Below are 26257 nucleotides of genomic sequence, written 5' to 3'. Positions count from 1 at the left end.
TGTATCTGTTAGCCAAGGCAGAAAAAAAAAATTGTTAGCCAAGGTACTGTAGTTATATATCCTCGATAAACTGATATATTCAATTTTTTTCAAACCCGATTTGAATAAAGCCATGCCAATATGTTCTCATCCAAATGCTTAGATAATCTTCATTCCAATCCTTCCCTTCCTTGCTATTAAAAGCAAATATAAAACCCTATTTTTCCCTATTGGTGCTTACGTAATATTTGAACGGTTGTGAGAATAATAGAAATGTACAAATAATTATACACAGTGAGAGGGAAAAAATTTTTGAACACAAAATTTTTTATTGTCATATGTTATTGAATGATGTTTAACATAAATAAACAAAGTTGCACACACTATGTCATAGTCTCAAAGGCAATTAGAAATAAACACGATTTTATATATTTTGAAATTTAATTTTTTTTTTTAATTGCTGCTTGTATTTCCATAGATTGAAAATGCTATTTTTCAAAGTATTCTGTAATACTGTGCAGATGTACGTGGTGTTTTGAATTTTTATACATTATAGAATAAGCAATTTCCTGATATAGCAGAGAGGATCAGACCATCAAAATCAATATGAGATCACAGACATTCTATAACATTGAAGATAAACATATATATACAGTAGATAAACAGATATAAACTGTGGAATAAACAATTATTCTAACAGCTGAGACGATAAGGCCATCAATAAGACATTGCAGACACGATTCTACAATATTAAAAATAAACATGATCATGAATTAAATTTTTAATATCATAGACAGTGTTGCTCTGCCCAAAGAGACTTTTTTTACCCTTTCAGGGGCAATCCTGAGATATCTTGTCAAACCTGATCTGCTTTATTTCTGTCACCCGAAATATTTTGTCTTCTATAAAAATGCAGTGAAACTGTTTTTACAATAAAACGTTTTCCATTCCCCCTCCAACCAATCAACTGTCAGTGGGCGGAGTTGGCTATTGTTCTAGGTTAGATAAGAAGAAGAAGCGAGAAAAAAAAAAGAAATATATGCTCAATATATAAATAATACAAAAAGGGTTCTCTTCATAGAAAGCCACACATGTAATGGCAAGGTTTTGCAATTTCAAATGTGGCAATTATAATGCTGATCAGGAAAATTTCAAAAACCACTCAAAGGGTTAAATGGGAGTTTGGCTTAGATTTGCACCTTAAAATTGAAAAACCAACTTGAGCTGACCATCCCAAACAGTGGGGCTAAAACAACTTTTAATAACTTACCACTAATCATGAGCTAATCCCAAAATATTGGTCTGAGGATGTGTTGTATCCACAGTGTGTACCAAGTCAAGAAAAACCTTAAGGGTTGTGGAAAAGATTAGTTTTCTAAATTCAAAAGTCATAAGCTTGTCACAAAAGTTCAGCGATACAAGCGGAAATTGTAGTAAACCACTTTGAAAGCGCTCGAATGTTAATGAATTTAGACAGCTTTATTTTTTTTCGGTTCCTTTTTTTCCCCCACATTGAATAAATCATGGAAACGGCATGCGCGAAGAGACTTAGACATTGTAAATTCTATTTTATTTCATCCCAAAGATTTCTTTAATTCTATTGATTCATATTTAAAAGGGGTTGATAGAAATTAAACGTATAGTTAATTACAGGAAAGCATAGGTGTACGTAGAATTTTCTCAAGGAGAGGATTTGCAGATTTTTTATCCTTCTTTGCAGGAAAGTATACTTACTGTAGAAAATATAATTACAAGAAAATGTACTTAATATGCAGGAAAAATAAGAACAGAAAAATACATGTAATGTAGGAAAATACACAATGTAGGAAAAATTACAGGAAAATGTACTTTTAATGTAGGAAAAATTTAAAAAATATACGTAATGTAGGAAAAATAATAACAGAAAATGTATTTAATGCAGGAAAAATAAAAACAGAATTATACACAATGTAGAAAAAATAATTATAAAAGAAAAATCAATTAACCTCAAATACATGAACCCAAACCAACAGGAAATTGATGAAAAAAAGAGAACTATGTAGAAAATATTGATGGAAAAAAATGAGAAAAGAGCGCAGAATATTACAAAATTACGAGAACGCGCTTGCGCATTGTAAGTTCCGAACAGTTTCCGAAGTCACGACAGTTTCCGAAGTATTGTACACGAAGTAACGACCGGTTCCAGAGTAACTCACTCCCGCTCCTCTGTGATTGGCCAAGTTCACCAGGGAATGTCGGATTTTTAGCCGCTAGTCAGTTTATAAGCTTTGTTTATAAAGAGCAAAGCTGATTGAAAAGAATTTAGTTTTAAAAACCTGAGCTTCGTCATCACTACATACGTCACTTGAATAGGCACAATGATTTTTAAAGTATTCTAGAGTTTTAAATTAATTTTAATTCCCTTAAAATTGTTAGTGCCATTGTGAATTCGTGGCAGATGCTACAAGGCAAAAAAACTCGTGCTCCCCCCCCCCCCAGACTTCGAAGTCTATCTCCACCTATGGGCACAACTTGAGGTTTGGTCAGCTGCGCCAAGCGAGCATTTTGGCACCCTCTTGTAATGTTGAAGCAGAGATTAAACGGGGAAATTTGTTCCCTCCTCTGGCCCAGCACCCGATTCACCAAACCAGCCGGCTCCGCCCTAGTTGCAGCCCTGCATAAGCCCTATGGCGAACTGATTTTTCTGAGCACCCCCCCCCCCTCCTTACAATTTCAACCAGATCTTATTTCACGGCCCCTGTGCTGTGCCTGGACGGGCCCATGCGTTATAGCCTTGGGCCCCGACAGGGCCGTAGTGGGAGCAGGCGGACTTGGGGATCTGGATCCCCCCCCCCACCGAAATGTGAGAAAATGACCGAAAAAGGGGAAAAGATGGCCAAATCTATTGTTCTATTACATTGGTCCCCCCTCCAAACAACATTTCTGGCACGACCTGCGCCCAGGGACGGTTCTATTATCAGATTTTTGTTTTTACGTTACTAGTTATGATAAAAAAAATATAAACATATTTGCTAAGAACTTTTCTACTTGCAAGCAAATATTCAATTTACATTTTAAGCTCGAAATACAAAAGAAGAAACCCACTTTGACGCATCAATTAACTGGTTCAAACTGAACTAGTTGTCAAATTATTTGAATTTCGATCCCCCATTCATTGAACAAGGGGGCAGACTCTCCCATCCTGTTTAAGATGGCTGTATCTGCTCATGCCTCAGTAACAAGTATGTTGTGAATTTGTTGCACAGTAAAGCTGTATAGCCTGCTCCATCTCCAAACAGCAGCTGCATTCGTATAAAATAGAACAAATCTGGTAGAATTAATATTGATATCGATCTCCAAATTTTAGACACTCAAAATGATTTTGAGTGTCTAAAATTTGGAGGTCGATATCAATATTAATCTACCAGATTTGTATAAAATAAAATGGATGGTAAGTGATGGCATCTAAGCTGTCACCTGATTTGTTCACAAGTGCAACCAATTTAACAGCTGGTTCATTGTGAAATGATTGAATATTAATTATTCTAATTTCATCACTGGTATAAATAGACATGCCTCTATTCAATTATTGAATGTACACAAAGAATTTACCATCACGAAACAAATATTTATAAAGTTTTAATTATTATGTACAGACTCTAGCTTTCCATTACTTTCTGAAATTGCATTAATTGCTGCTTGTAATTTTGATGAGCTTCGCTCTGCACCCAACATGTCCAAAATTTCAGCAACTCCTGGACCGTTCTGAAAATATGAATTTTAAAGTATTGGTCATGTGACCAAAGAAATTCATAACGCACTGCATTTTTGCAAATTAAATTCTTTGGGAACATAATTATAAACTATTACCATTCGCCCTGTCAATGAGATGCGGAGCATTTTCATCTCAGATGCATATGTCTCCTTATCCTGCCCTATGCATTCCTTCAAGAACTCCTTCAGATACTCTTGATTAAACTGTGGAACTCGAATATCTCTCAGTCGTTGATGAACTCTTGCCAATGTTTCAACTGAAATGAAATCAATTTTTTCCCCCACATAAACAGACATCATAATGAAATACTGTAAAATATAGTTTGAATTCCACAGTCAAATCCTTATTTAGAGTTTAGAGATTACCTACATGTAAAATTGACATAAAATTAGAATCTCAATGTAGCTATCACTTTTCAAGAACACAAAATGTTTATTCTGTCATTAAAAAAGAATGATAGCAGCAGCATCACATTTTTTATGCACGCAATGAAACCTTTCCATAGGCGATCACCTCTATTCTGCTGCCCGTTTTCCTCATAGCACGCATTGAGCTTCTCAAGCATAACATCTTCACTCTGCTGTCATATGAAACCAAACAATATGACAACCATGCAACCTTTATTTGGCTACTTCAACAAACACCAACTCTGGCCATACCGCTATATATATGGCAATTTACTGCCATTAATGTAGTTGGCTGTCTATCGATGGTCGCTTCAAGTTCATTAGGGAAAATATCTAATCTATATCCTCCATTGGGTTCGTACCCAGGACCGTGACAGCAACCTGCATGACGGTAGACGAGCATCTTACCACCACACCACTCGGGTGCTTCCTTTATTTGGCTGACACCTCTACTAATGGCCAGTTTTTCATTTAATATCTAGTGGCCATCTTAGAGAGGTTTCATTGTAATTAAATGTTTTGTCATCGGCTATCTGGCCAACCATAACAATCATAAAAACTGTGTTTACCAGCTGATGAGTGTGAAATCTTCGACTTTTGTAACTCCGAACATATGGCACTTCGGTCTGGGAATGTCCACAAGTACTGCATTTCAGGTTGAAGCAATTCAGATAACCTACTCACTCTACCCTAGAGAGAAAATTTAGCCAATTTATAATACGGGTAAGACTGCATTAAAAACCTTAATTCAATAACTTGTTCAAGTCAATGCTCATTTTGGCAAACTCAAACAATCATTCCATAAATGGGAAAGATGTTCAAAGAAATGGAGTATTGTTTGGGACCAGAGTAACGGTTCATAAAAACATGCCTGTCTGCAAATTGGACTGTCGACTGTACAAGCAAGAGCAAATACCATCTCTGAGAAATTTAAAGTGGTGGGCCCACTTGTAGAAAATGTGTTCTACATAGTGTGTGTTACACACAGTTCCATTTAAGAGACCACAATCTCACATATGAGATGATGACTTAATTAAAAACTGTTTGAAAAAAATGACTTGTGCTGTCGGAGAGTTTGTTTCTTACTGCAGCAATCAAAAAAAAAAAACTAATGTCATGGTATTCTTAGAATTATGACAAGTCACAAACATTTCACAAGTTTCATAATCTAATTTCACTCTTTTAGTGTTAATTTTTTGTAGTTAATATTATTCTAAGCACACATGTTTTTGATGATAAAAAAAATTGGGTGCTGGGCAGGTATAAAGATGACAGCAAATTGGTGATGAAAAAAACCAGCATTGCCTTATATGAGAGTATTTTGACAGTTAAAACAAGATCACCACTTGAATGAATAGGAACGCTAAAATTACCATCTCCAAATCATCCCAATGTTAGTCTAGATAACAAGCCACTATCTTATCAAAACCTACATAGTATAACTGGAAGCCTTATTAAATGACAGAAAATTGCAGTGACTTCAAGGGTTGTAACTGGGAAGGGGATGGACAGGTTGTTGGTCTGATTTAGGGTGGCCAGACATCCTGGAAAACTAGCAGATTTTCAGTTTTTTGCTGATAAATACACTGTCCTGAAAAATGCTTTCAGGACATCAGTTTGTCTCAGTTTATTTTTTGTCATGGTTATTGTTTTAATTTTTTACATAAATACAAGATGAAACAAAAAATCAACCAAGGGGTCTAGAGACCCATACTTTGAAAACCAAACACACCCCGCTTCCCATCTCATTGAGATATTGAAGCGTTAGAGACCCATACTGGATGATACATTTTGTGTGATAGAAGATTGATGAAATCAAATTATTTTTTCAATATTTAATTGTTTTATTATGAAATTCCGAACTATCCACATTTGTCATGATTTCTAATCAAGATAAGCTGTATCATCAACATGGCCACAAGTTTGAATAGAATGTGTATGGTATCTCGAACATCATTACAGTAAAAGCAGCCACCTTAGAACCAAAACTCTGGCCACCCTTACAAGATGCAAAGAGCAGAACAAAAATAATTGCAGGTTTCCTCATGGGATATATTCTCCATATTAATAATCATTTTTCTCATGAACTATTCATGAAGAAGTATTAAAAAACCATTTCTAATGCATATATATATATATATATATACATATATATACAAATTTTAAATTTTTTATCATATTTCAACATTGAAGCTAAACAATATTTATAAAGCCCAAGTTTCATTGTTGACTGGTAATTTTAGTCTTTTCTCAGCAATTAGACACAGTAATGCTTTCTGAGAAAGCATTTTTCAAGATGTCACAGTTTTTATTAATGAATTGGTGTTATGTCCTGGTATTTGTCAATGAATTCCCAGATTTGACCTGGTTTCTCAGTTTTATGATCTGGCCACCCTAGTCTGATGCCATGGGGCTAGACGAGGGGGAAGGGATGAAAAATTCATCCCTTCTAAACTAAGGTGTTCTTGGAAATATTTCAAGGAGGTCAATGAGCTTGGATGAGAAAACAATAAAGTAATGTACTAAACATTACTTTGTAAGGGGGGTCTGTGTCCTTTTTATCATAAAGGATTTGTGGAACACAAAGGGTCCGGTAACCCTGCTTTAAACATTCATTAAAAATAGTACCTATAAATGTATGCATACCTGATTACTTTTTACGAATAGGCCAAGTTTGAAAATGCAAAAAAATGCATCAATTCACATGTTAAGAAAAAAAATGCTGATAAATACAAGTACATACACAGATGTCTGAACATTGCTTACTTTGTAACAATTCAGAATCTTCCTAATATAGGAATCTGGCAACTGCATTTGTCCTTCATATCTAAAAGAGTTTTGAATTGAATTAAAGAATAAACAACAATATTTATTTTTCAAATAATTGCATCATGAAAGATGACTTGGCATCAAAACATGAAAAGAAATGCTGATAATTTTCACGCAAATAACAATATAATCTAATCAAATTCCAAAAAAACTGAGTTGCATAAACGAATACAGACTTCTTGAATGAGAGGGGGGGGGGCAAACTTCCACATCAACGCTTCTGTCTAAATAAACTTTAAACTTTTTCATTCACCTTCTTACCCTGTGGTAGCCTATGATAGGTTTCAGTGAACAAAGTTGCATGCAACATGGTATAAACTGATCATGGAATAATGAAAAATACAAATGTAGATATTTTTAATGGTGATAAAATTTATGGCATGGTGATTTTGGTCAAACAGGATTGTTGAACGGTTATAAATATAATGATGGGGAGGAAATGATTTTTCGACACAAAAGTGATGATATAACAGGGTAAAGTATGAATTTAGTAGAAATTAACAGTGGTGATGTTAATTTAAGCATTAGTCAGAACTAAAGAACTGATCATTTAACCCGAGTAAAAACTAGAAATTTGAAGAAAAAAATATTTTGATGGATTTGTGTTTATTGTATGTCAAAACAGCCGTTAAAAAAAAATATAATAATAATTAATTAATTTGGGTCAATATCTTCACTAGGACCATTTGTGTTAGGTACACATATGTATACCTTAGGTAATAACTTGGAAACAGAATAATTAAAAACCTTTGAAACCTTTACAAATGAAGGTACACATATGTGTACCTCTGGAGCGAAGTGGATAAAGAGTTTCTACTGTAGCATACTTTTCACCAAGCTCTTTCTTCAGCATCAGTCTGAACCTATCAACCATTGATTTTGAAGATATATCTGAAGCCAGCTGCTTTGTGAGGTATAGGTTGTTGTACAGATCCAGCTTTGGCAAATCCAAAATACAAGAATTTGTATTGATTATCGAGACGTCAAACTATTACAAGATAAGAAAAATTATCAAAAAATTAAAGCAATATACCGTACAGATATAGAGAAAAATCATCCAGCTACAAATTTTACCTTAGTTGCTTCACAAGAATAAATAAAAAAGCATGATACATCTGTAACAACGGTCACCTTTTTAGCTAATTCACTGATTTCTACCACCTCCAAACCATCATGTAGAGGAGTTCCTATTCCAGCCAAAAAATTTAGCAATGCCAAAGGTTCATATCCCTTGTCCTAGTTGAAAATTACACAAAAATAAGCTTTTTTGTTTGTATTTGATAAACTTCAGATTGTTCAATTGACATGAATAATATTCTTAAAAATGCATAAATAGTATCAAATATTACTTTTCACAGTATCATTGTAATCACGCTTTAAGAATCATTTACTTACCATGAAATGATCAACACCAATTGCAAGTTGTCTCTTTGAAAGCTTTGTACGGTCACTAAAATTATAAAAACATTTATTGTACAGAGAAGCAGTAACTTTGATACGTCAAGGAAATGAAAAATAAGGTATAGAAGCACACCCAATTGAACAAATTTCTTCAATTAACTACTGTATTTCATGGCCTATCCACCATCATGCATACGTTCGTAGATATGTAATTCTAAAAGCTGGCAGTGTGTGAGCTAATTTTCAATGCAAATAACTTGATTTCCACAAATTTGCCTATCAACATTATAGCATAATATTTATTCGTGAATTACTAAATTCCATGTCAACTTTTTAGAATCGATTCTGAGCATTAGCGAGTATTTTCAAATTAATATTCACCTGATCACTCAGTCCTCCCCTATTTGCAACCCTGTATGGCACTCATTTCAAGAAATGTCTTTTTGTAAAAGTTTGTGTGTGCATATTTGTGCTTATCAGATTCCAATTTATTGTATAAGCAGTCACATCTGATTAAATGATTAAACCTGGTTAAATTGCATTTTTCAAATATATTAAACAAGATTAAAAAAACTACGCTATGTGGTGTAGTTATTAGTTAGATATTCCATAATGCATAGTATGTTCTAATAATAATAATTATAAATATATTATCTAAACTTAATTTACCTGTTGATTAACAATGGTAGGTGTGCAAAAATAGGTGGATTCCATTCAAATGCTTTGTGCAGCATCAGGTGTTTTGCTGTAGAAGTCAGCCACTCTGCTCCACGAAGAACATGACTGATCCCCATGAAATGATCATCAACTACGCATGAGAAATGATAAGTTGGAAAACCATCGCTCTTCAATATAATCTATTACGAAAGGAAACCCCATAGGGAATAAAAGTTCATCATAAGCGGTGTCTAAGAGACATCATGCAAGAAATCATAATTATCCTACAGTAGATCCTCTTTTATCTGGTTTGAGGGTAAAAGCATAGTGAGACGCAGAGCACTAGAAAAGAGCATAGCCTCCAGCTATGCGCATAGGAATTCATGTCTTTGAAATTCACACAACTGTGCTTTCTTGCTATTCCCCCCTTCCCCCGATTGTTTTTGCTCTCTACCACACCATGCATAATTAAAATTGAGAGGGCCAGCCAGATGAAAGAAAATCTGGTTTATCAAGAGAAATCTAAATTGGAAAAAAAGTACCTTAAATTATTTTTACATTTAAAATATTTGAGACATGGTTTAAATATACTCACAAAATCACCTTCATATCCAGATATATCAAATGTATGCTCACCAAACACTAGATCGTGGAATTTGATCGGTCCATTTTCAATCTGCAAGAAAATAAGTGAATTAGTTGTGAATTAAAATTAAAACAAAGGGATGAACATAACCAGGAACCAGGTTGAAGAAAACATACCATCACTCAAAGTTACAAATATACAAAATAGATCAAATGTGAATGGGAGGGAGAAAGTACTTAGACATGCATCTCTCTCAACAATATTTTTAATTACTGACATGCATCTGGTATTTTGCCTTCATAGGTTTATTGCAAGGGAAAAATTTTGTATTAAAAATTTTTTTATAACATTATTCAAGTAGGATTTGGATTTTGGCCTCACAGCCACAAACTGTAAGGAGTTCCAATGAAATCACATTATATCTGAAAAAATTATACAGGGTGGTCAAACTGACACAACTCAGATCTATGTAGCACTTCCGGTGGACACATTTTGTTGAAACTTGGTATGTGTATGTTATATGGACCATGAAAACTGCAATATATATAAACAGCTCAATTTTTTACCACTAGTTAAAGTGGTGCTTTTTTTTTTTTATTGCAGTTTTCTCTTCCCCGTAGTCCACATTTCATTGAACCTAGTGCTATATCTGCTAAGGTTCAATGAAATATGTCTACTAGAACAGGCGTTACATAGGTCTGAGTAGTGTCAGTTTAATTATAACTACCCTGTAGCAGTGCTCAAGTTAGATCTGAAACTATTCAACATATGAATGAAAAAAGCCTCACTCTTTAAGATCAGCCCTTGCATTAAGGGCTTCATAACATACCATCACTCAAAGTTACAACAATACAAAATAGATCAAATCTGCCTTGTCGTCTTAAAAAGGCCAGGTCATCTAATAGTTTTAGCTATCTGACTATAGCTTCTCACTACACAGTGCTATGAATTGAGATTTTTTTTTTTGTAATCGATTGATATACAATCGAGCCCAGATATAATGAAGTTGCAAGAAACAGTGAAATATATTCATATCTGATATTCAATATAACAGATACACAATAAATACTCTAGATTAATGAAAGGAATCCATTTATCTAAAGTTGGGCATACAATCACCTGCTAAAGGCTAAAACTTTGATATACGGGGAAAAAAACTTTTTTTTTTGGAAGGTTGAAATCACTACACATCCACAAATTTAATTTTGTAATATCTTTACATTCTATCAGCAGTCAATGTTTAAAACTTCAAGAAACAGGCACAGGTTTTTGAGGCTATCTATGGCAGATTTCGTGGTCACAAATTTTTTCTTTAAGTTTGATGTCTTCCTCTTCGAAATCATCAGATGCATTTTGCGATTTTATTGATGCAATAATTTCTCAGCTTCAATTTCTTCATTATCATCACTGAAAATGTAATCATTGTTAGCATTCGGAAGTCCACCTCAAAATTCTAGCAAAAAGCCTATTTAAATAATGTATTTCAAACCACTGCTTAACAGTCACCCTTAGATACGGTCATGGACACCATTTTCATCATTCATTCCATTGGACTAAAACTCCTGTACAGACACAAATAGTTGCAGTTTTAGCTCAAATTATGCTCACTAGATTACAGCACAAGTTCTGATATTTGATCTACTTTTTGGCTACTTTTCAACGAAATGTTTGCTTGAAGTTTGTTAATATTCTGCAATTCTGACGTTAATTTTTTGGTTGTGTTTGTATATTTTATGTGATTTCACGCTGTTTAATATGGCTTTTACTAGTAAATTCTTGGTTTCTATCACTAAGAGGAGTGATTCCGAAGAGAAAAAAAGGAGATCATCGAATATAGTGAAAAATGTTGAATTGGAGATTGTGGCCTTGCAAATCAATTTAATGTTGGGAAGAACATATGTCTCATTGTTTTAAACAAAGGGAACATTGTCAAGAAGAATGGCTGAAAAACCGAAATCAAGCTGGAAAAAACAAATTTCCGAAGACAAAATAACTTGTTGTTGTGTACAATTGGTTGAATTGTTTTTGTGTGCATCACAAAATTGTATTTAAAAAGTTGTATGGTGAATCTGCTGATTTCAACAATGCAGTGTGCGAAGAATGAAGCTAAAAATTGTGGAAATGATATATATGCCAGAGGTGGCCAACAGCTGGCCCAGGATCTGCATGTGACCAATGTTTGAAAACGAGGTGGAATACTCAGCAAAATCCACCAAACATTGATTGATGTTTTTTCCAGAAGATGTAAATTTAGTATAATATTTCTTTTGTAACTTTAATTGTGTATCTGTGCAATACAATTATGTACTTTTATGCCTTTAAATGCATCTTCTATTGTCAGAATTTCATTCTTTTGCAAACAAAGAACCATTTCAGTTATGTTATTGTTAATATTTCATCTTAGTTTTAACAGGAGCCCCTTCTGATGCCATCACTCCTCTTTTACAGACAAAGTTTTTTCTCCTGTAGGTGTCCGTAAAAGAAGGGAATTTACTGTAGGTACTTCATAATATCTGATTTTGTTACAAGTGGTCTGAACTGTGTATGATGTTTTGAAAAACATGGACATTTCGTTCATTTCATAGAAGTGCAGTATGGAAAGGATCTTCAAAATAAAACTATTTGGTTACTCTACCTTTACATTCCTCCCAAATTAAAAAAATGAGCTGAAATGAACTTCTTACTTGCAATTACACAAATCAAACATAAACTGAAAAAAAAAATTAACCTTAGATAGTTTTACACTAACTTTGAAGCGTATAGTATGTGGTATGCCTTTTCTGAGATATTCTTTAACTTCTGATTCACTCAAGTTACGACACTTATTATCATAACCTGGATTCTGGCGATTTCTCATGGCTTCTTTCCTTAAAAGTTCCAAGCGTGTTTCCGAGCAAAAACATCTGTATGCGGCTCCAATCTGAAACACACAAAAGAGAAATATCATGAAAAGTTCATTAATTGTAAACTTTTTCAACCAAAGATAGAGGAATGAGATAGAATGCATCAAGACATACAATATTTGTTAGGAAACCTATGGCAGCACATTGCCTATATTTGTAGTAAGTATATTCAAGAATGAATAGTACAGTAACCCCCCCCCCCCTCTTAATGGACATCCCTCTTTTATGACCAAATAATGGTTTCCCTTTGTATAATAAGAGTGCATTTCAAGCCCCTGATTAGTGGTCACCCCTCTTTTACAGACAAATTTTTTGGTCCTGCAGGTGACCACAAAAGAGAGGTTTTACTGTATATGAACTTTTCACTTTTTTATTATAAATTTGTCCTTAACCCTTTCAGATCCCGCACACACAAACGTGTGGGCTTCCTTTTCTTACTTTAGATATTCTTTTAATAACCTCTGAGAGTTCAGTCCTAACGACAAGGATTGTCAATGTTATCACTGAAGTCAAGGCTGATCTCTCTCTGAGGTTAAAAAATAATATCTACCTCTCCCTCTCCCGTTTGTTAGTGCAGAGGAACCTCAAAAACTGGACAAGGAGATCGTAAAACATGTCAACTTAAGCAGATGCCAAGTTAGCACGGTTTTACGTCATTTCACCTTTCAAAATTTCAAAAAATAGTTTTTGCGTGTATATGCACTTGTATATTGTTGAACAAATTATATATATTCAATTATCTAAAAATTAATTTTACGTTTTGATTTGCAATTTTAAATGAAAAGTTTTCGTAATAAGAATAATCCTGAATCAGGTGGGAAAAAAGCATATTTTGATTGCCGGAAGATCTGTTATTTGTGACTGTGCAGTGCAACTGTGAAAGCCAAGACTACTTGGTTAAAATAACTTCCCTTTTCTCACTCAAAACACTTTGTGATCTAGCTTTCTCAACCATTTCTATCTGTGGTTTTTCATCCACAGGTTGAGTTTTCAGGTTCCAAACAGAGAAATAACGGAAAGTAACCCTACCCAAAGATGTGAGGGAGGGGGAATCTTGGACACATATCAATCACTAAACAAACAGCAGAAAAAATGAAACATACGATTTCCAAAACTTATGAGAGTAATGTCAAAATTTTTCAAACTGATTAACGCCAGGATGATTTTTGAAAATGAGCTGTGATAACACAGTATAAATCGCAGTCAACTTAAGCAGGATGTGTTGAGTTGGAGAAGTTTTTCTTCATCAAATTTAATATTTCAGCATCCATGGGAATAATAAAAGTTGGATTACTGAGGTAGTCAAATTATCTGTGTATCAAGTTATCAAGGTTGCACTGTCCTGGGTCTGAAAGGGTTATCACGTGAAATACTCAATGATTTTTCTTGAATCGAGTTGCATTTCCAGCCATTTTCCAATTATTTGAAATCATGAATTTTAATGAAAGCCTGAGCCACATCTTTCCGAGCTAAAATTCTATGATTCTTCTACTTTCACAGCTTCTAACTCTATCAAGTCGTTATTAGTTCATTCTTCCTGATAAAATTCTATGAGTGGTACCATGCTCTCATTTTACGCCTTCTAAATTCATATCTTTTACCATAATCACAAGATTTTAAATCCTTAAATTCCTCATGATATCTTGAAATCACTTCTCTTTCTCAAGGTCTTCAAAACTGTTTTGTGTGTTTTGCATATTTTTTCCCTGTACTTTTTCCTCACTTCTCAAACACATATAACACTTGCACATCAAACACTTCCTGACATGCATTAGTAGTAATTCTTCTGAGGAATGTTTCCCAAATGCATGTGCAGTTTAGCAATAGTACATTATATCATCTCCTAAACTATTTTTAGATTTTTTATCATTTTTTCGTAGCTGCCTATAGGATAGGTTTACCATAAGTTTTTAAGATAGTGTACCTTAAAATTTGCACTTTAATGTAAATAATTCATAAAATGCATATAATATGATGTACACATTCCATACATAATATACAAATCATCACTGGTCTCCAAGATCGCTGGACCTCACAGTGTGCAATTTCTTCTTGTGTGGGTTTATAAAAGACTACGTTTATGTGCCTCCCTTCCAGTTTTCCAGCTACATTAGCCGAACTGAAGATACGCATAACAGTATCAGTGGATGCAAACATGCTCGGAAAAGTTTGGTACGAATTTGACATATGCCGTGCATCCCAACATGGACATATTGAGCATCTCTAATTTACTTTGTACAAAAACTTTATGATTAGCCATGTAATATAAAATTAATCTTAAGTGTATCTTCTATGTTCAATATTTTTTGTAATATACGCATTTAAAATTGGGCGATTCTTTTTGAAACATCTTGAATTGTCCGTGACAGGCAAAAAAAAACCTTCCAGAAGAATCTGAATGTTTTGCATGGCAGCTTCACATTTTTCCTTTGGCAACAAGATATTGCTGATGTTGCCAAACGTGCCAAGTTTATAAATTTTGAGGGCTTACAACAAAATGTGCTATCAAATTTTACAGATGAAAAATGACAAATATTTGCATAATCTTTGTAACTATCATGCTCCTGGAGCCAATAAATGTTTCCTCGTTAGACATAAAAAAAAGGGTATATTGAGCAATCTTTTTCCTTACACATTTCTGAATACATAAGTGGCATATTTATACAAACAGGCTTAGCAGACCATAGCCCAGACCAGCAAGTTTAGGGGGGGGGAGGCAAATTTGAGGAATGAGTGACTGAGAAAATCGTGGAATGGGAGGAGGACAGCAAAATTTGCACAGCCCACTATAAATCTGGCCAAGAGAAAGACTAGACCAAAAGAGCGACATAGAGAGAGAGAGAGAGCAAGGGGCCAAGTCAGTGAATAATCAAAAGAGTGGGTACATGTGCAAGCATGTGAAAGATCAAAAGAATGATAAAGGGACAATGTCAGTCAGTGACCTTGACCTAAAGTGTGTGTAAACATGCAAGGGCGTAGCTAGGGGAAACTTGGGGGTCTGGCCCCCCCCCCGAAATGTGAGAAAATGACCGAAAAAAGGGGAAAAAGATGACCAATGGATGGTTCTATCACTTTGGTCCCCCCTGAACGAAATTTCTGCTAACATGTGAGTAACAATGTGCATGTATGCGAGTAACCAAAACAATGGGCAAGCATATCAGTAGTAAAACAGTGTGCAACCATGTGAGTGACCAAAACAGTCAGCTAGCATAGTGTGTCGTAGAGAGAAAAGAACTAGGTCAGAATGTGTGACCAAAAGAGTGACTAAGAAATGCTGGTGTACTTACAGAGGTAGGGGCCAAGTGGCTTACAGCATGGGGGTGGCGAATTCCAGGAATCAGTGATCAAGAAAATTGAACCAGAAAGGCATCAAAATTTACGAAGCCCACAGAAGGCGAAACTATAAATCTGCTGAATATATACTTTAGAATATAACATTATTTACTTACATTTATCAAATCCTCTGCTTTCTCTCTGTATTTATCTACTCGCTCGCTCTATAAAAATAAGAAGAAAAACTCAGCACACAATTCAATGCAGTGAATTTACCAATTTCAAATCTGAGTACTTAGCACATTCATACGGTGTTAATATATTTATAATAGTTGTTGTGTCTACGATTTGCTCATTTCAATAGAAGGTACAAAAAACAGCACTTTTAATAACCTGAATATAGGGTCCTTTGGAACCTCCGACAACTGGACCTTCATCTGGTTTAATACCTGCCCACTGAAGAACATCCTGAATGTTTTCCAAAGACCCTTGTTTGGTTCGTTTCTGAAAATAAAAATAAATTTCATATAATACTGCCATCCTATATGCACATCATCATCATTATACAAAGTCAGGTATGCGGCAGTGAAAGCACTTTCACAATCAATGAATCTTTTACAAGAGGCTTTTTTGGCTCTGACAAAAAAGTTGGCCCCCGATAAGAGGGTCTGCAATGTAGGCATGTGTAGTGCATTCAATGGCTTTTTTGCACTGGCTTTAAACAGAGAAAATGATATTCAATGTACAGATGTTGCATAGGGTTATAAAATCCTCAACGCAATTCAAGTGGAGGTCCTGAATCTTCTACAAAATGTAAGTGTAAGCAAAGCACCAAGACCAGATATCTGTCTCAGGGTCCTCAGATCGGAGTGTTCAAAATTTTCAACGGGATGGATAGAATGGACCATGAAGTATTAGTACACCATCAATCAATTGCTTTTACAAGGGGATACCAGTATCGTTTAGTAAGAGACAATTCTAGGTTATGGTGTCGCCGGGAGTTTTTCTCTAATACAGTTGTTAATAAATGGAATAGCTTACCCCTGGAGGTGGTAAATTCAGAGTCGGGCCTGTCGGGCTGCAGTCCAAAGCAGGTTTGGTGCTGCACCAGGACTGCACGAGACCATCCACTCCAGCGAATGCGAGTCGAGCCCAGACTAGTATCAGTGCCATCCCGTGGAATGCCACAGCTGGGCTGCGCTGGGAGGGTACTCTCTGCAGAGGGAGCCCCCCTGAAGCTTTGGCGGGCAGCCAACCGCCGACTCAGAACTAGCATGGACCGAGGGAATCTGACTGTCTCATTAAAACAAAGCATCGCAACGGCTGGTGAGCAGTGTTGACGCGATGTGATTTCTGCCCAGTGCTCTGAATGTCAAAGTGAAGAAATTCATCCAAGTGTGGGTAAACGGCAGGAGTAACTATGACTCTCTCAAGGTGGTAAATTCTAACACACACCCTTAAAAAGAAATACAATAACATGTTGGGGTAAATCAAGAAGCTATACATACTTAGAATAAGACAACCATAAAGACATTTTATGGGCATTGTATAATATTTTATCATGCATATACATTGCCTCTATAGTTGTTTTTAATTTCATTTTTAATTAGGGTGCTGTATTTTTGAAATATATGACATCCATATTAAATATAAATGAAACAAATTTTGTTATGGGCATCTTTTTCTCAGCCACCTTGTTGGGAATTTTGCCTGTTGTGGCGTTGTATTTGTATTTGCACATTTCTCAATTCCACCATTGTTATAGTTTTTTGATTGGTCAAATTGACACTACTCGCTAAGCCATCTTAACATATGTGTCCACTCAGGTGCAGCCTAGAAGTCGCAAGTACATGGGGGGGGGGGAAAGGATCTTGGTTTGGCGAGACAAGAATTCCAAAATAATTGAATGTTTAATTTTATAACAGTATAGGCATATGAAATGTTTTTTTAATCAGGGTGACTAGAACTATCAGTCTGTTAGAAAAGTGGTAACGGCACATGAATATAAAAATTTGGAGATCTCTGTGCCAGGATTTTCTTCTTCTTGAAGCCATTCCCATAGGTCAGCGGTTCTCAAACTTTTGCTACTTGTGGCTCCCACTGTTTATCTGTGGTTAACCAGAATAATCAAGAAAAGAACGGCTTCATGACATTCAATAGGCACACATCGATATGGCCAGCTCACTGTCGCACCCATAACAAACATTGATGATGCTCCAAGGAACCATGACACACACCCTTTAAGAAGTGCTGCCCTAGGCAGAAAAGAACTCTGGTAAATTTATTATATTAAAAGGGAAAAAAAATAAGATTCGTCTCGGGCTCCTGGGCTAAAAGCCTATCAGCTTCCATTTGGGACGAATGCTCTGTCCAAACGGGGGGGGGGGGGAAACCGCCAATAATTAATTGAGTGTTCAGTTCATTGCATACATTGTAAGAATTTTCTTGATTTTAATGGAAACTTTCCAAGTACAAGAACCCCTCCTGAGTAGGAACTACTTCTGCCAATGGAGAAAATCTGACTCAACAAACTAATCCCAATGAAGCAGTGCGACTCAAGCAGGGAGAAGGCACGAGTAGTAGCCGTTTGCCCGCCATTGCGTAACTGTTGAAAATGTTCACCACCTGTGCATTCGAAACGTTGAAAAAAAAAGTATACATCACATCGGCCAAAAAACTTGAAAACTTCAAAATTGAATTGTAATTTACAGGAATCCCTTGTTTTTTTAAAAAGATTGTTTCCACAAAACTATCATGTAAAGTGAGTTGAATTGGGGGGTTCACAATGTCCATTACAACACCCAGTGATAATGAGGTTTGACCATATATGGCCGGGTCGCGGCTTGGCAGTTGAGAAACACTGGGTACTGGGCCCTGACATCATTCATACCAAGCCGCTAGTGATTGACGGCTTTCTTTTTCACCATTCATTTTCCGTTAATCATATGTTTGACTGGGCCTTCTACTTACAAAAATGAATGAAACCGGGCCGGGCTTCCAAAGGTTGAGAATCACTGGGACTGCACCTATTGCGTTTGACAAGCACAGACATGATGCTTGCATGAACCAAGCTGAATGAGTATACGACAGAACTTTGTCACAGGACTTATCTCGATGCCAAGATCTCTTCCAGCCCAGCTTCGTGACAGAGTCTGGAACACTTTATTTTGTGGCAAAAAAGAAAAAAAAAAGTACAAAATTTTTACAACGTATATTTCCTGAACAATCAGGTACTGTCGCGATTAACAAATTTTTTGGTGATTTCAGACGAGATGGGGTTGGGAGTTGGAGAAAAGTTTTGGGGTTTCGTTAAAACAGATGAATGCACACACATATTAGGATGGAGGTATATTTTAAAAGCAATTTGAGGAGTGCCCATGCCATCTCATCGCATGAACCAATCCGAAGATTAGTGTCAGAATGGTAGTCAGGGCTGCAACAAGGATGGGGGGGAGGGTCTGGTGCATTGGACTAGGGAGAGCACCAAGTTTTCCATTTATTATTTTTTTTAAGAATAATATGATGAGGGTGTCAAAGTGGTTACTGGCCTCAGCAGGAATTTTCCCAGTAGTTGCGGCCATGATGGTAGAGTATGGATTTTGTGGGTGGAGATGTGGCTGACCAATACTGTTGATATCAAAATAAAACCAAGTAAAGGGTGCAGAGCGCATGTGGCTGAATGTTTCCTCTGAGAGGTGCAACAGCGAATATGATAATCAATCAATATAGGCTTATATAGGACCAGGGTTTAAGCTACATTCACATTTTTCGCAAAATGTAAAAGTAGAAGCCACTTTTGCAAAAATGTTGTATACAGGAGGTACAAAACGAGTAGACATCCAACCACCAATCCATTAGCATTGTAGCATTTTGCTAAAGCTTTTCCCATTTTCGCTTTATTGCGAAAGAAATTTTTTATCCAGCTTAAACCCTGTATAGGACGTATAGTAACCATCTAGCCCCTTCCCTATCCGAGATGGGAAGTGGGGTGTACCAAGTCCCTCAATGTTCAACCCTGGTCTCCTGATGTTTTCTTGGTGTTCACACACCTGGGCAGCTCAAATGAGTAAAAATCAAGTTCTATATCAATTACTTATTGTCAATAATTATTACCAATGTTTTATTGATTACTTTATTTTGCGCTTCAAGCAGTTACGCCTCTTTTAACGTCACCTCGTATACATACCATCATACTTTTCTAGTCCCAATTTATAAAGAGGCTCCACCACGTGTGGTACGTTTTGTTTTGGCGCAAATGAAAAAGAAACAAGTTTATTGAGCAAACACAGTCGAATCCTGTTTTAAGGAATACCGTTATAGCGAAAATCTCGTTTTAACGAACACTTTACTACTACCCCAGATAATTTTACGTAGGAACAATGTGAAAACCTGGAAATCCTTTATAACGAAATTTCGTTATAACGAAGTGATTTCTCCGGTCTCTCCGGTGAATTCGTTATAACGGTATTCGACTGTATATTTATATACATTTTCAACAGTTTGCAAAGGGAGAATTGAATAGGGAAAGAACTACCCTGTCCGTGTCTTCTATCCTCAAAACGAATGAGCCCTTATTTTTGCGGGCGAAGAGATAATTGAGAAGAGCCGTTCTCAAACCTCCTAAATGCAAATTTCCGGTCGGACTGGGAGCGAACCTCACCCTCACGGAGCTTTGACTGGACCCATGAAATGTCCGAATTGTCCATGATATTGCCCCACATCTCTTTAATGTGACGCGAAATCGTTCAATAAGCAACATTCAAGATCGCTAAAACAACCAACAAACTTTTGTTTACGAGAAAAAAAAATTGTAAACAAAAAACACGTGATCAAAAACGGAAATGACGTAATGAACTCTCTTTCTTTTTAAAGCCGGGTTTCCTGTGCCGCGCGCAACGTGAATCGCCCAGAGCGACACGCCGTCCACTCACCTGTAAGAAAAGCAGCATGACTGTTTTCCTACAGAGCGCAATACGCCTGACGACAGCGCTTTACGCCAGGCGTGATTGGCCGACTGCTTCTGGAGGAGTCAAATGCGTCGTGCGCAGCGCGTGTTGCCGATGTTCACTTCACTCTTGTGTGTTTTCTTTCCCTTTCCTTCAAACCGGAGCATGCAGACGACAGAGTAGCTGATGACAAGCCCATATAGCCGCCCTGATCTGATGCGCCACGCTAGGAAAACACAAACGCCCCAAGTTGTCGCCTGACGTCAATAAAAACGTTTTTTGGAAGTCATAAAATGTCTCAAACATGACGTGATAAAATGGTCATTATGTCCATTTTGGAAACGTCAAAAATGACGTAAAAAAATGACCATTTGCAAATAGTTAGACTTTCAGAAGATAGATGGCGCTATTCGAAGAGACGGGGGGGGGGGGAAAGTATCGCTTGCTGGTGCAGGTCGGAGTCGAACTTGGTTCGTTCTCGGATTGTCCCTACGTATCTCACGCCATGCCTTTACCGATCGCGCTATCGTAGCAGTAACCAGCTGGTGTTATTTAATGAGGACTTTAAAAGTATTGATTAGTTATATTACAATTGCCGTTTAATCTCTTGCTGAGTTTAGCCGATGGCAGTTATTTTTTCGTTTTATTTTATTTTTTTATCCATGAAAAATATAGTAATATAATTATAAATATAATTATTTGCGTTATTTATAATTATCGAAAAAAAAAGTTTATAAAAATTTTTTTTTAGCTCAATGAATTTGTTGCATCTTTTTGAATTTTTGACAGATTTCACAGATCTTCTGATCGCCAGTAAAAAACATGATATGGATGCAATTATAATTTATATAACGTACGTTGATAAATTTATATGAACAATTACTCATTGAAAAATTTTGCATTTCCATTCAAAACAAAATCGCAATTAAAAGTACTTCATTTATCTTGTGACAACCACAAACGAATAGGCCTAGGGTAATTTTGAAACACCCTCTGAAGGTTCATTAACAAACATTTTGGATAATTCTGATATTTTCATCCGGAACAGAATTTTTCAGTTGGAAAGAAATTCGTGATTTTTATGACGCAAAATCGTTTACGCCATAAAAAATCACGTCATTTCATGACCTTCATGGCTAATAAGGTCATGAAATGACCTGATATTTCATTTGGGTCACCAGAATCACGTTATTTCCTAACCTATATTGTTCGTGGTCATTAAATGACTTTGAAATGGCGTGATTTTTTTTTTGACTGACGTCATTCAGAGAAAATGACCAAATTTTCACGTCATATTTGACGTCAGGCGACTACTTGGGGCGTAGCGTGATGATGTAACACGTTTCTGCCGGAGCGAAACTGTCCAATTCGGTTCATGCTGCGCAAAAGACATATTCTTAGGAAAACCCGGTTTTAGCCCCATGCTCATCACATTCTAAAGCCGCGTTTTCCTAGGAATAGGTTTGTTGCACAGCGTGAACCGAATTAGACTATTTCGCGCCGACAGAAACGTGTTACATAATCACGCTACGTGTTTGTGTTTTCCTAGCCAGGCGCATCAGATCAGTGCGGCTATATAAAGTATATGTATGGCTTTGGCATCAGCTACTCTGTCGTCTGCATGCTCCAGTTTGAAGGGAAGGAAAAGAAAACACACAAGAGTGAAGAGAATATCGGCAAAACCGCGGCGCACGACGCATTTGACTCCTCCACAAGCAGTCGGACAATCACGCCTGACGTAAAGCGCTGTCGTCAGGCGTATTGCGCTCTGTAGGAAAACAGTCATGCTGCTTTTCTTACTGGTGAGTGGACGGCGTGTCACGTTGGGCGATTCACGTTGCGCGCGGCACAGGAAACCTGCTCCTTGGAAAACCCGGCTTTAAACACATAGCTACTTGATAGCAGGTCGGATTTGTTTACTTATATTTGTTACAGACAGCTAACTGTTTGCAGTGACATCTAGTGAATCTTTATATTAAATGATATCATTATAAGCTGAGAAAAGTGTTTTGGTCTTTTCCTATGTTGTAGGCTTTGGTATTAAATTCGATTCGTTTATTTATATTTGTTACAGAACTGTCTTTTTTAACTGTCTGTAGCAATTTTCTGTGCAATTTTTACAATGTTAAAAAATAAAAATCAGTGAGACAGTAACTTGACCCAAAATCTTAACCGCTTTCCGTAACACAAAAACATAACTGATTTCCACCCACAAAAAACGTCACCGACTTCCGTTACATAAAATCGCCATTAATTTCCGTTGCATAGAAACAGGCCCTTTTCGAGTTTGTGATTTTATATTATAGAGTAGATTATATATACATAGTCCAGGGTGGGGGGAAGAGGGTTCCAAAAAAATATATTCTCGTTCCTCAAGTAAACGACCCTGCACAGGGATGGAATGTGAAACTTTCATATTGATTAATTTAAAAAAATGCGAACAGAGTATTTTGAAAACACTAACTCGAGTGAATCGGGGCAGAGGGCTCCAAGAAATTTCTCCAGGAGCCCCCAAAAAATAAATTGTAAAAAAATCTTGCGTAAATAATTTTAGGCACAATTGTACGATATGGCTAGGCTAAATATAATAATTTGCTCGATAAAATACGGAAAATTCAGCTTCGAAATACGGCAAAATAGGACGTGATTGGAGGACTGCTTCTGGAGGAGTCAAGTGCGTCGTGCACCGCGGGTTTCACCGATCTTCTCTACATTGTTGTTGTTTTCTTTCCCTTTTCAAACCGGAGCATGCAGACGACAGAGTCGCTGATGCCGAGGCCATACACTATAATATAGCCGCCCTGATCTGATCCACCACGCTAGGAAAACATAAATGATTATGTAACACATTTCTGCTGGCGCGAAATGGTCTAATTCGATTCACGTGGCGCAAAAAATCTATTAATAGGAAAACCCGACTTTAAGCCAGAGTGACATCGGCAAAACGCGCGGCGCACGACGCATTAGACTCCTCAAGAAGCAGTCAGCCAATCACGCAGCGCAAAGGTTTTCCTAAGAGTAGAACTTTAGAGCCGTGTGCAGCGTGAAAACGCTGATTGGTTAAAAACCTGAAATTCAAGTTTTCTGACAATCAGCGTTTTCACGTTTGCACACACAACGCAGAAACTACTCCTAGAAAAGCCCGGCTTTATTGTTTGTTACGGACAACAAACTGTTTGCAGTGATTTACAGCCTCTAACCAGTCTTTATATGCTGCGACAACGACATCATAATAAGCTCAGATAAGTGTATTGGGCTTTTACCAAATTCTAGGCTCTTTTGTAGAGTTAGATTTGTTTATTACATTTGTTACAGAAAACAAACTATTTGCAGTGGCTTCTAGTGAGTCTTTATATGCTTTGACATCATAAGCTCAGGCTTGTTTGACATTATAGGCTCTGATAGAAAGTTAGATTTGTTTACTTATATTTGTTACAGACAACAAACTGTTCGCTGTGGCCTCTAGTGAATCTTTATACGCTTCGACGTCATCATAAGCTCAGAGAAGTGTATTGGACTTTTACTATATTCTAGGCATTGGTGAAAAGTGGACTGTGTTTACTTATATTTGTTTTAGACAACAAACTGTTTGCAGTGACATCTATTGGATCTTTATATGCTGCAGTATAATTACTAGTACTCTGACCATATTTGCTCGAGAAAAATACATTAAATTAGGCTTCGAAATATGGGGAAATACGGGATATCGACAATTATCGCAAAAACGATGCCAAAAGTGAGCAAAGTTGCAAACTCGTGTTAAAATTACGAGGAGGGAGGGAGCGATTGAGTGGCCGAGCGAGTTACAGAGTACATGAGCGGGTGCTTGAGGGAGCGAGCGAGTGGGTGAGCGAGCTATTGAGTCTGTATGCGGGTGAGTGAGTGGGCAAGCGAGCTACTGACTCTGTGTGCGGGTGAGTGAGGGAGTGATCGAGCGAGCTTATGAGCCCGTGAGTGAATGAAATAGTCAGTGGGCAAGCGAGCTATTGAATCCGTGAGCGGGTGAGTGAAGGAGCGTGGAAGAATGGTTGGGCGAATGAACTGGTGAATGGGTGAGCAAGCGAGTGAGCGAGCTACTGAGTTCATGAATGGGTGATTGATGGAGCGAGTGAGTGTGCGAGCGAGCTGGAGTCCGTCAGCGGGTGAGTATGGGAACGAGTGAATGGGCCAGTGAGGGGATGAGCGAGTGTGTGAATGGGCGAGGGATCTGCTGGGTTCCTGAGTGGATTAGTGAGTGGGCGAGTGGGGCCGAAGGAATGAGTGTGCGAGTGAATGTGCGTGTGAACGGGTGAGTGGGGTGGAAGTAGGTGGACGAGCGATCCACTGAGTCCGTCAGCATGTGAGTGAGGGATCGAGTGGTCGGGCGAATAAGTGGCGTGGCCGAGCGGGCTACAGAGCCCATATGAATGGGTGCTTGAGAGAGTGGGCGAGTGAGCTATTGAGTCTGTCAGTGGTTGAGGTGTCTCGCGGTTTCTCCAGTGGTTGAGTGAGGGAGAGACAGTGATGATAACCTCGTCAAGCAAAATTTCCCTTTCGACTTAATTTTTCCCCCACACATTCCGAAATTTGTGCTGCCATCTATTGGTGGAAATAAGTAATCAATTATTTTACACTAGAAAAGCATTGTTCTGCATTTATATATTTTTTTGAACAAAAATTCTTTTGTTCGATGACCTCTCAAAATTTCCCACAAGCACCAAGAAATTTCCGATGTGGACTAATTTTTGCCAAGAATATGGGAAATTTCCTCGAGTTACCATCACTGGGGAGAGATGAGTGAGTGGACGAGCGAGCTATTGAGTCCGTCAGTGGTTGAGTGAGGGAACGAGTGAGTGGGCAAGTGAGCTACTGACTCTGTGTGCGAGTGAGTGAGTGGGTGAATGAGGGAGCTAATGACCCCGGGATGTCACGTGACACTTTACAAAAAAAAAAAAAAAAAAGGCGGCAAAAAAAAAGCGATGGGTGCACGCCACGAAATTCCTTATTTCGCGGCAGATCGACGAGCGGCGAAAAACTTTGGTGGGATCTCAGCCTAGCGCAGGCTGCAGACGCACGTCAATCAGCTTGTAAATTATAATGATATAATTATGACCAAATACTAGGCTGGCCATATTTCCTCGAGAGAAATACGGGACATTGGGATTCCAAATACGGGAAAATACGGGACATTGCCAATTATCGCCAAAAATGACGCCAAAACCGAACAAAGTCGCCAAATACTGTTGAAATAATGGAGAAATCACAATGGCGGGAAATGCAGCATTACTGCTAATTGCAGTGGATTAAAATGAATTCCACGAAAAAAAAATTTCATTAAGACAAATATGGAAGATTCATATACTCATTTATGGTTGTAGTTATCATAATATAATTTATAAGTTGAAAATAATTTCAATCTTTCTCTTTAATAAAGAATAAAAATTCAAGTAGGCTTCGTGCAAAATACGGGAAAAACCGGGACACTTTTGCTAAAAAGTCAGGACAACCAAAAAAACAGAAAATACCGGGACTGTCCCGGGAAA

General features: G+C 37.1%; 1 protein-coding gene across 2 annotated transcripts; it reads right to left on the bottom strand.

Annotated features, from left to right (window-relative positions):
- Window positions 1-3514: 3514 nt before the first annotated feature.
- GluRS-m (putative glutamate--tRNA ligase, mitochondrial) lies at window positions 3515-20754 on the bottom strand. 2 transcript variants are annotated; one of them, XM_089237453.1, is made up of 13 exons: window positions 20324-20754; window positions 16183-16293; window positions 15966-16013; window positions 12363-12533; window positions 9623-9703; window positions 9040-9227; window positions 8365-8419; window positions 8101-8205; window positions 7797-7957; window positions 6907-6967; window positions 4710-4830; window positions 3829-3989; window positions 3515-3723 (listed from the first exon to the last, which is right to left on the bottom strand). In XM_089237453.1, the coding sequence occupies exons 1-13, from the start codon at window positions 20546-20548 to the stop codon at window positions 3598-3600; spliced, it is 1614 nt and encodes a 537-aa protein (XP_089093579.1). In that variant the 5' UTR covers window positions 20549-20754; the 3' UTR covers window positions 3515-3597. The 2 variants fall into 2 exon arrangements, with proteins under 2 accessions (XP_089093579.1, XP_089093580.1); XM_089237454.1 differs by having other exon boundaries at window positions 20721-20753.
- Window positions 20755-26257: the final 5503 nt, after the last annotated feature.

This window comes from Pholcus phalangioides, unplaced genomic scaffold (genome assembly GCF_987345545.1).
Source record: "Pholcus phalangioides strain wild (caught in Gottingen) unplaced genomic scaffold, Ppha-v1.0 ptg000010l_1, whole genome shotgun sequence".
NCBI lineage: Eukaryota > Metazoa > Arthropoda > Arachnida > Araneae > Pholcidae > Pholcus > Pholcus phalangioides.
Note: the sequence above shows the minus strand (reverse complement) of the source record. Positions and strands in the feature narration are given on the sequence as shown.

What these genes read in the sequence shown, in the direction of transcription:
- GluRS-m (XM_089237453.1), bottom strand. Translation starts at nt 20,548, where the DNA reads ATGTTGCTTATTGAACGATTTCGCGTCACATTAAAGAGATGTGGGGCA. An exon ending in GGATAGAAGACACGGACAGG is followed by an intron (nt 16,294 to 20,323) that starts GTAGTTCTTTCC and finishes TTTTATTTTCAG; the next exon opens with AAACGAACCAAACAAGGGTC. An exon ending in AAGCAGAGGATTTGATAAAT is followed by an intron (nt 12,534 to 15,965) that starts GTAAGTAAATAA and finishes TGTGTGTTTCAG; the next exon opens with ATTGGAGCCGCATACAGATG.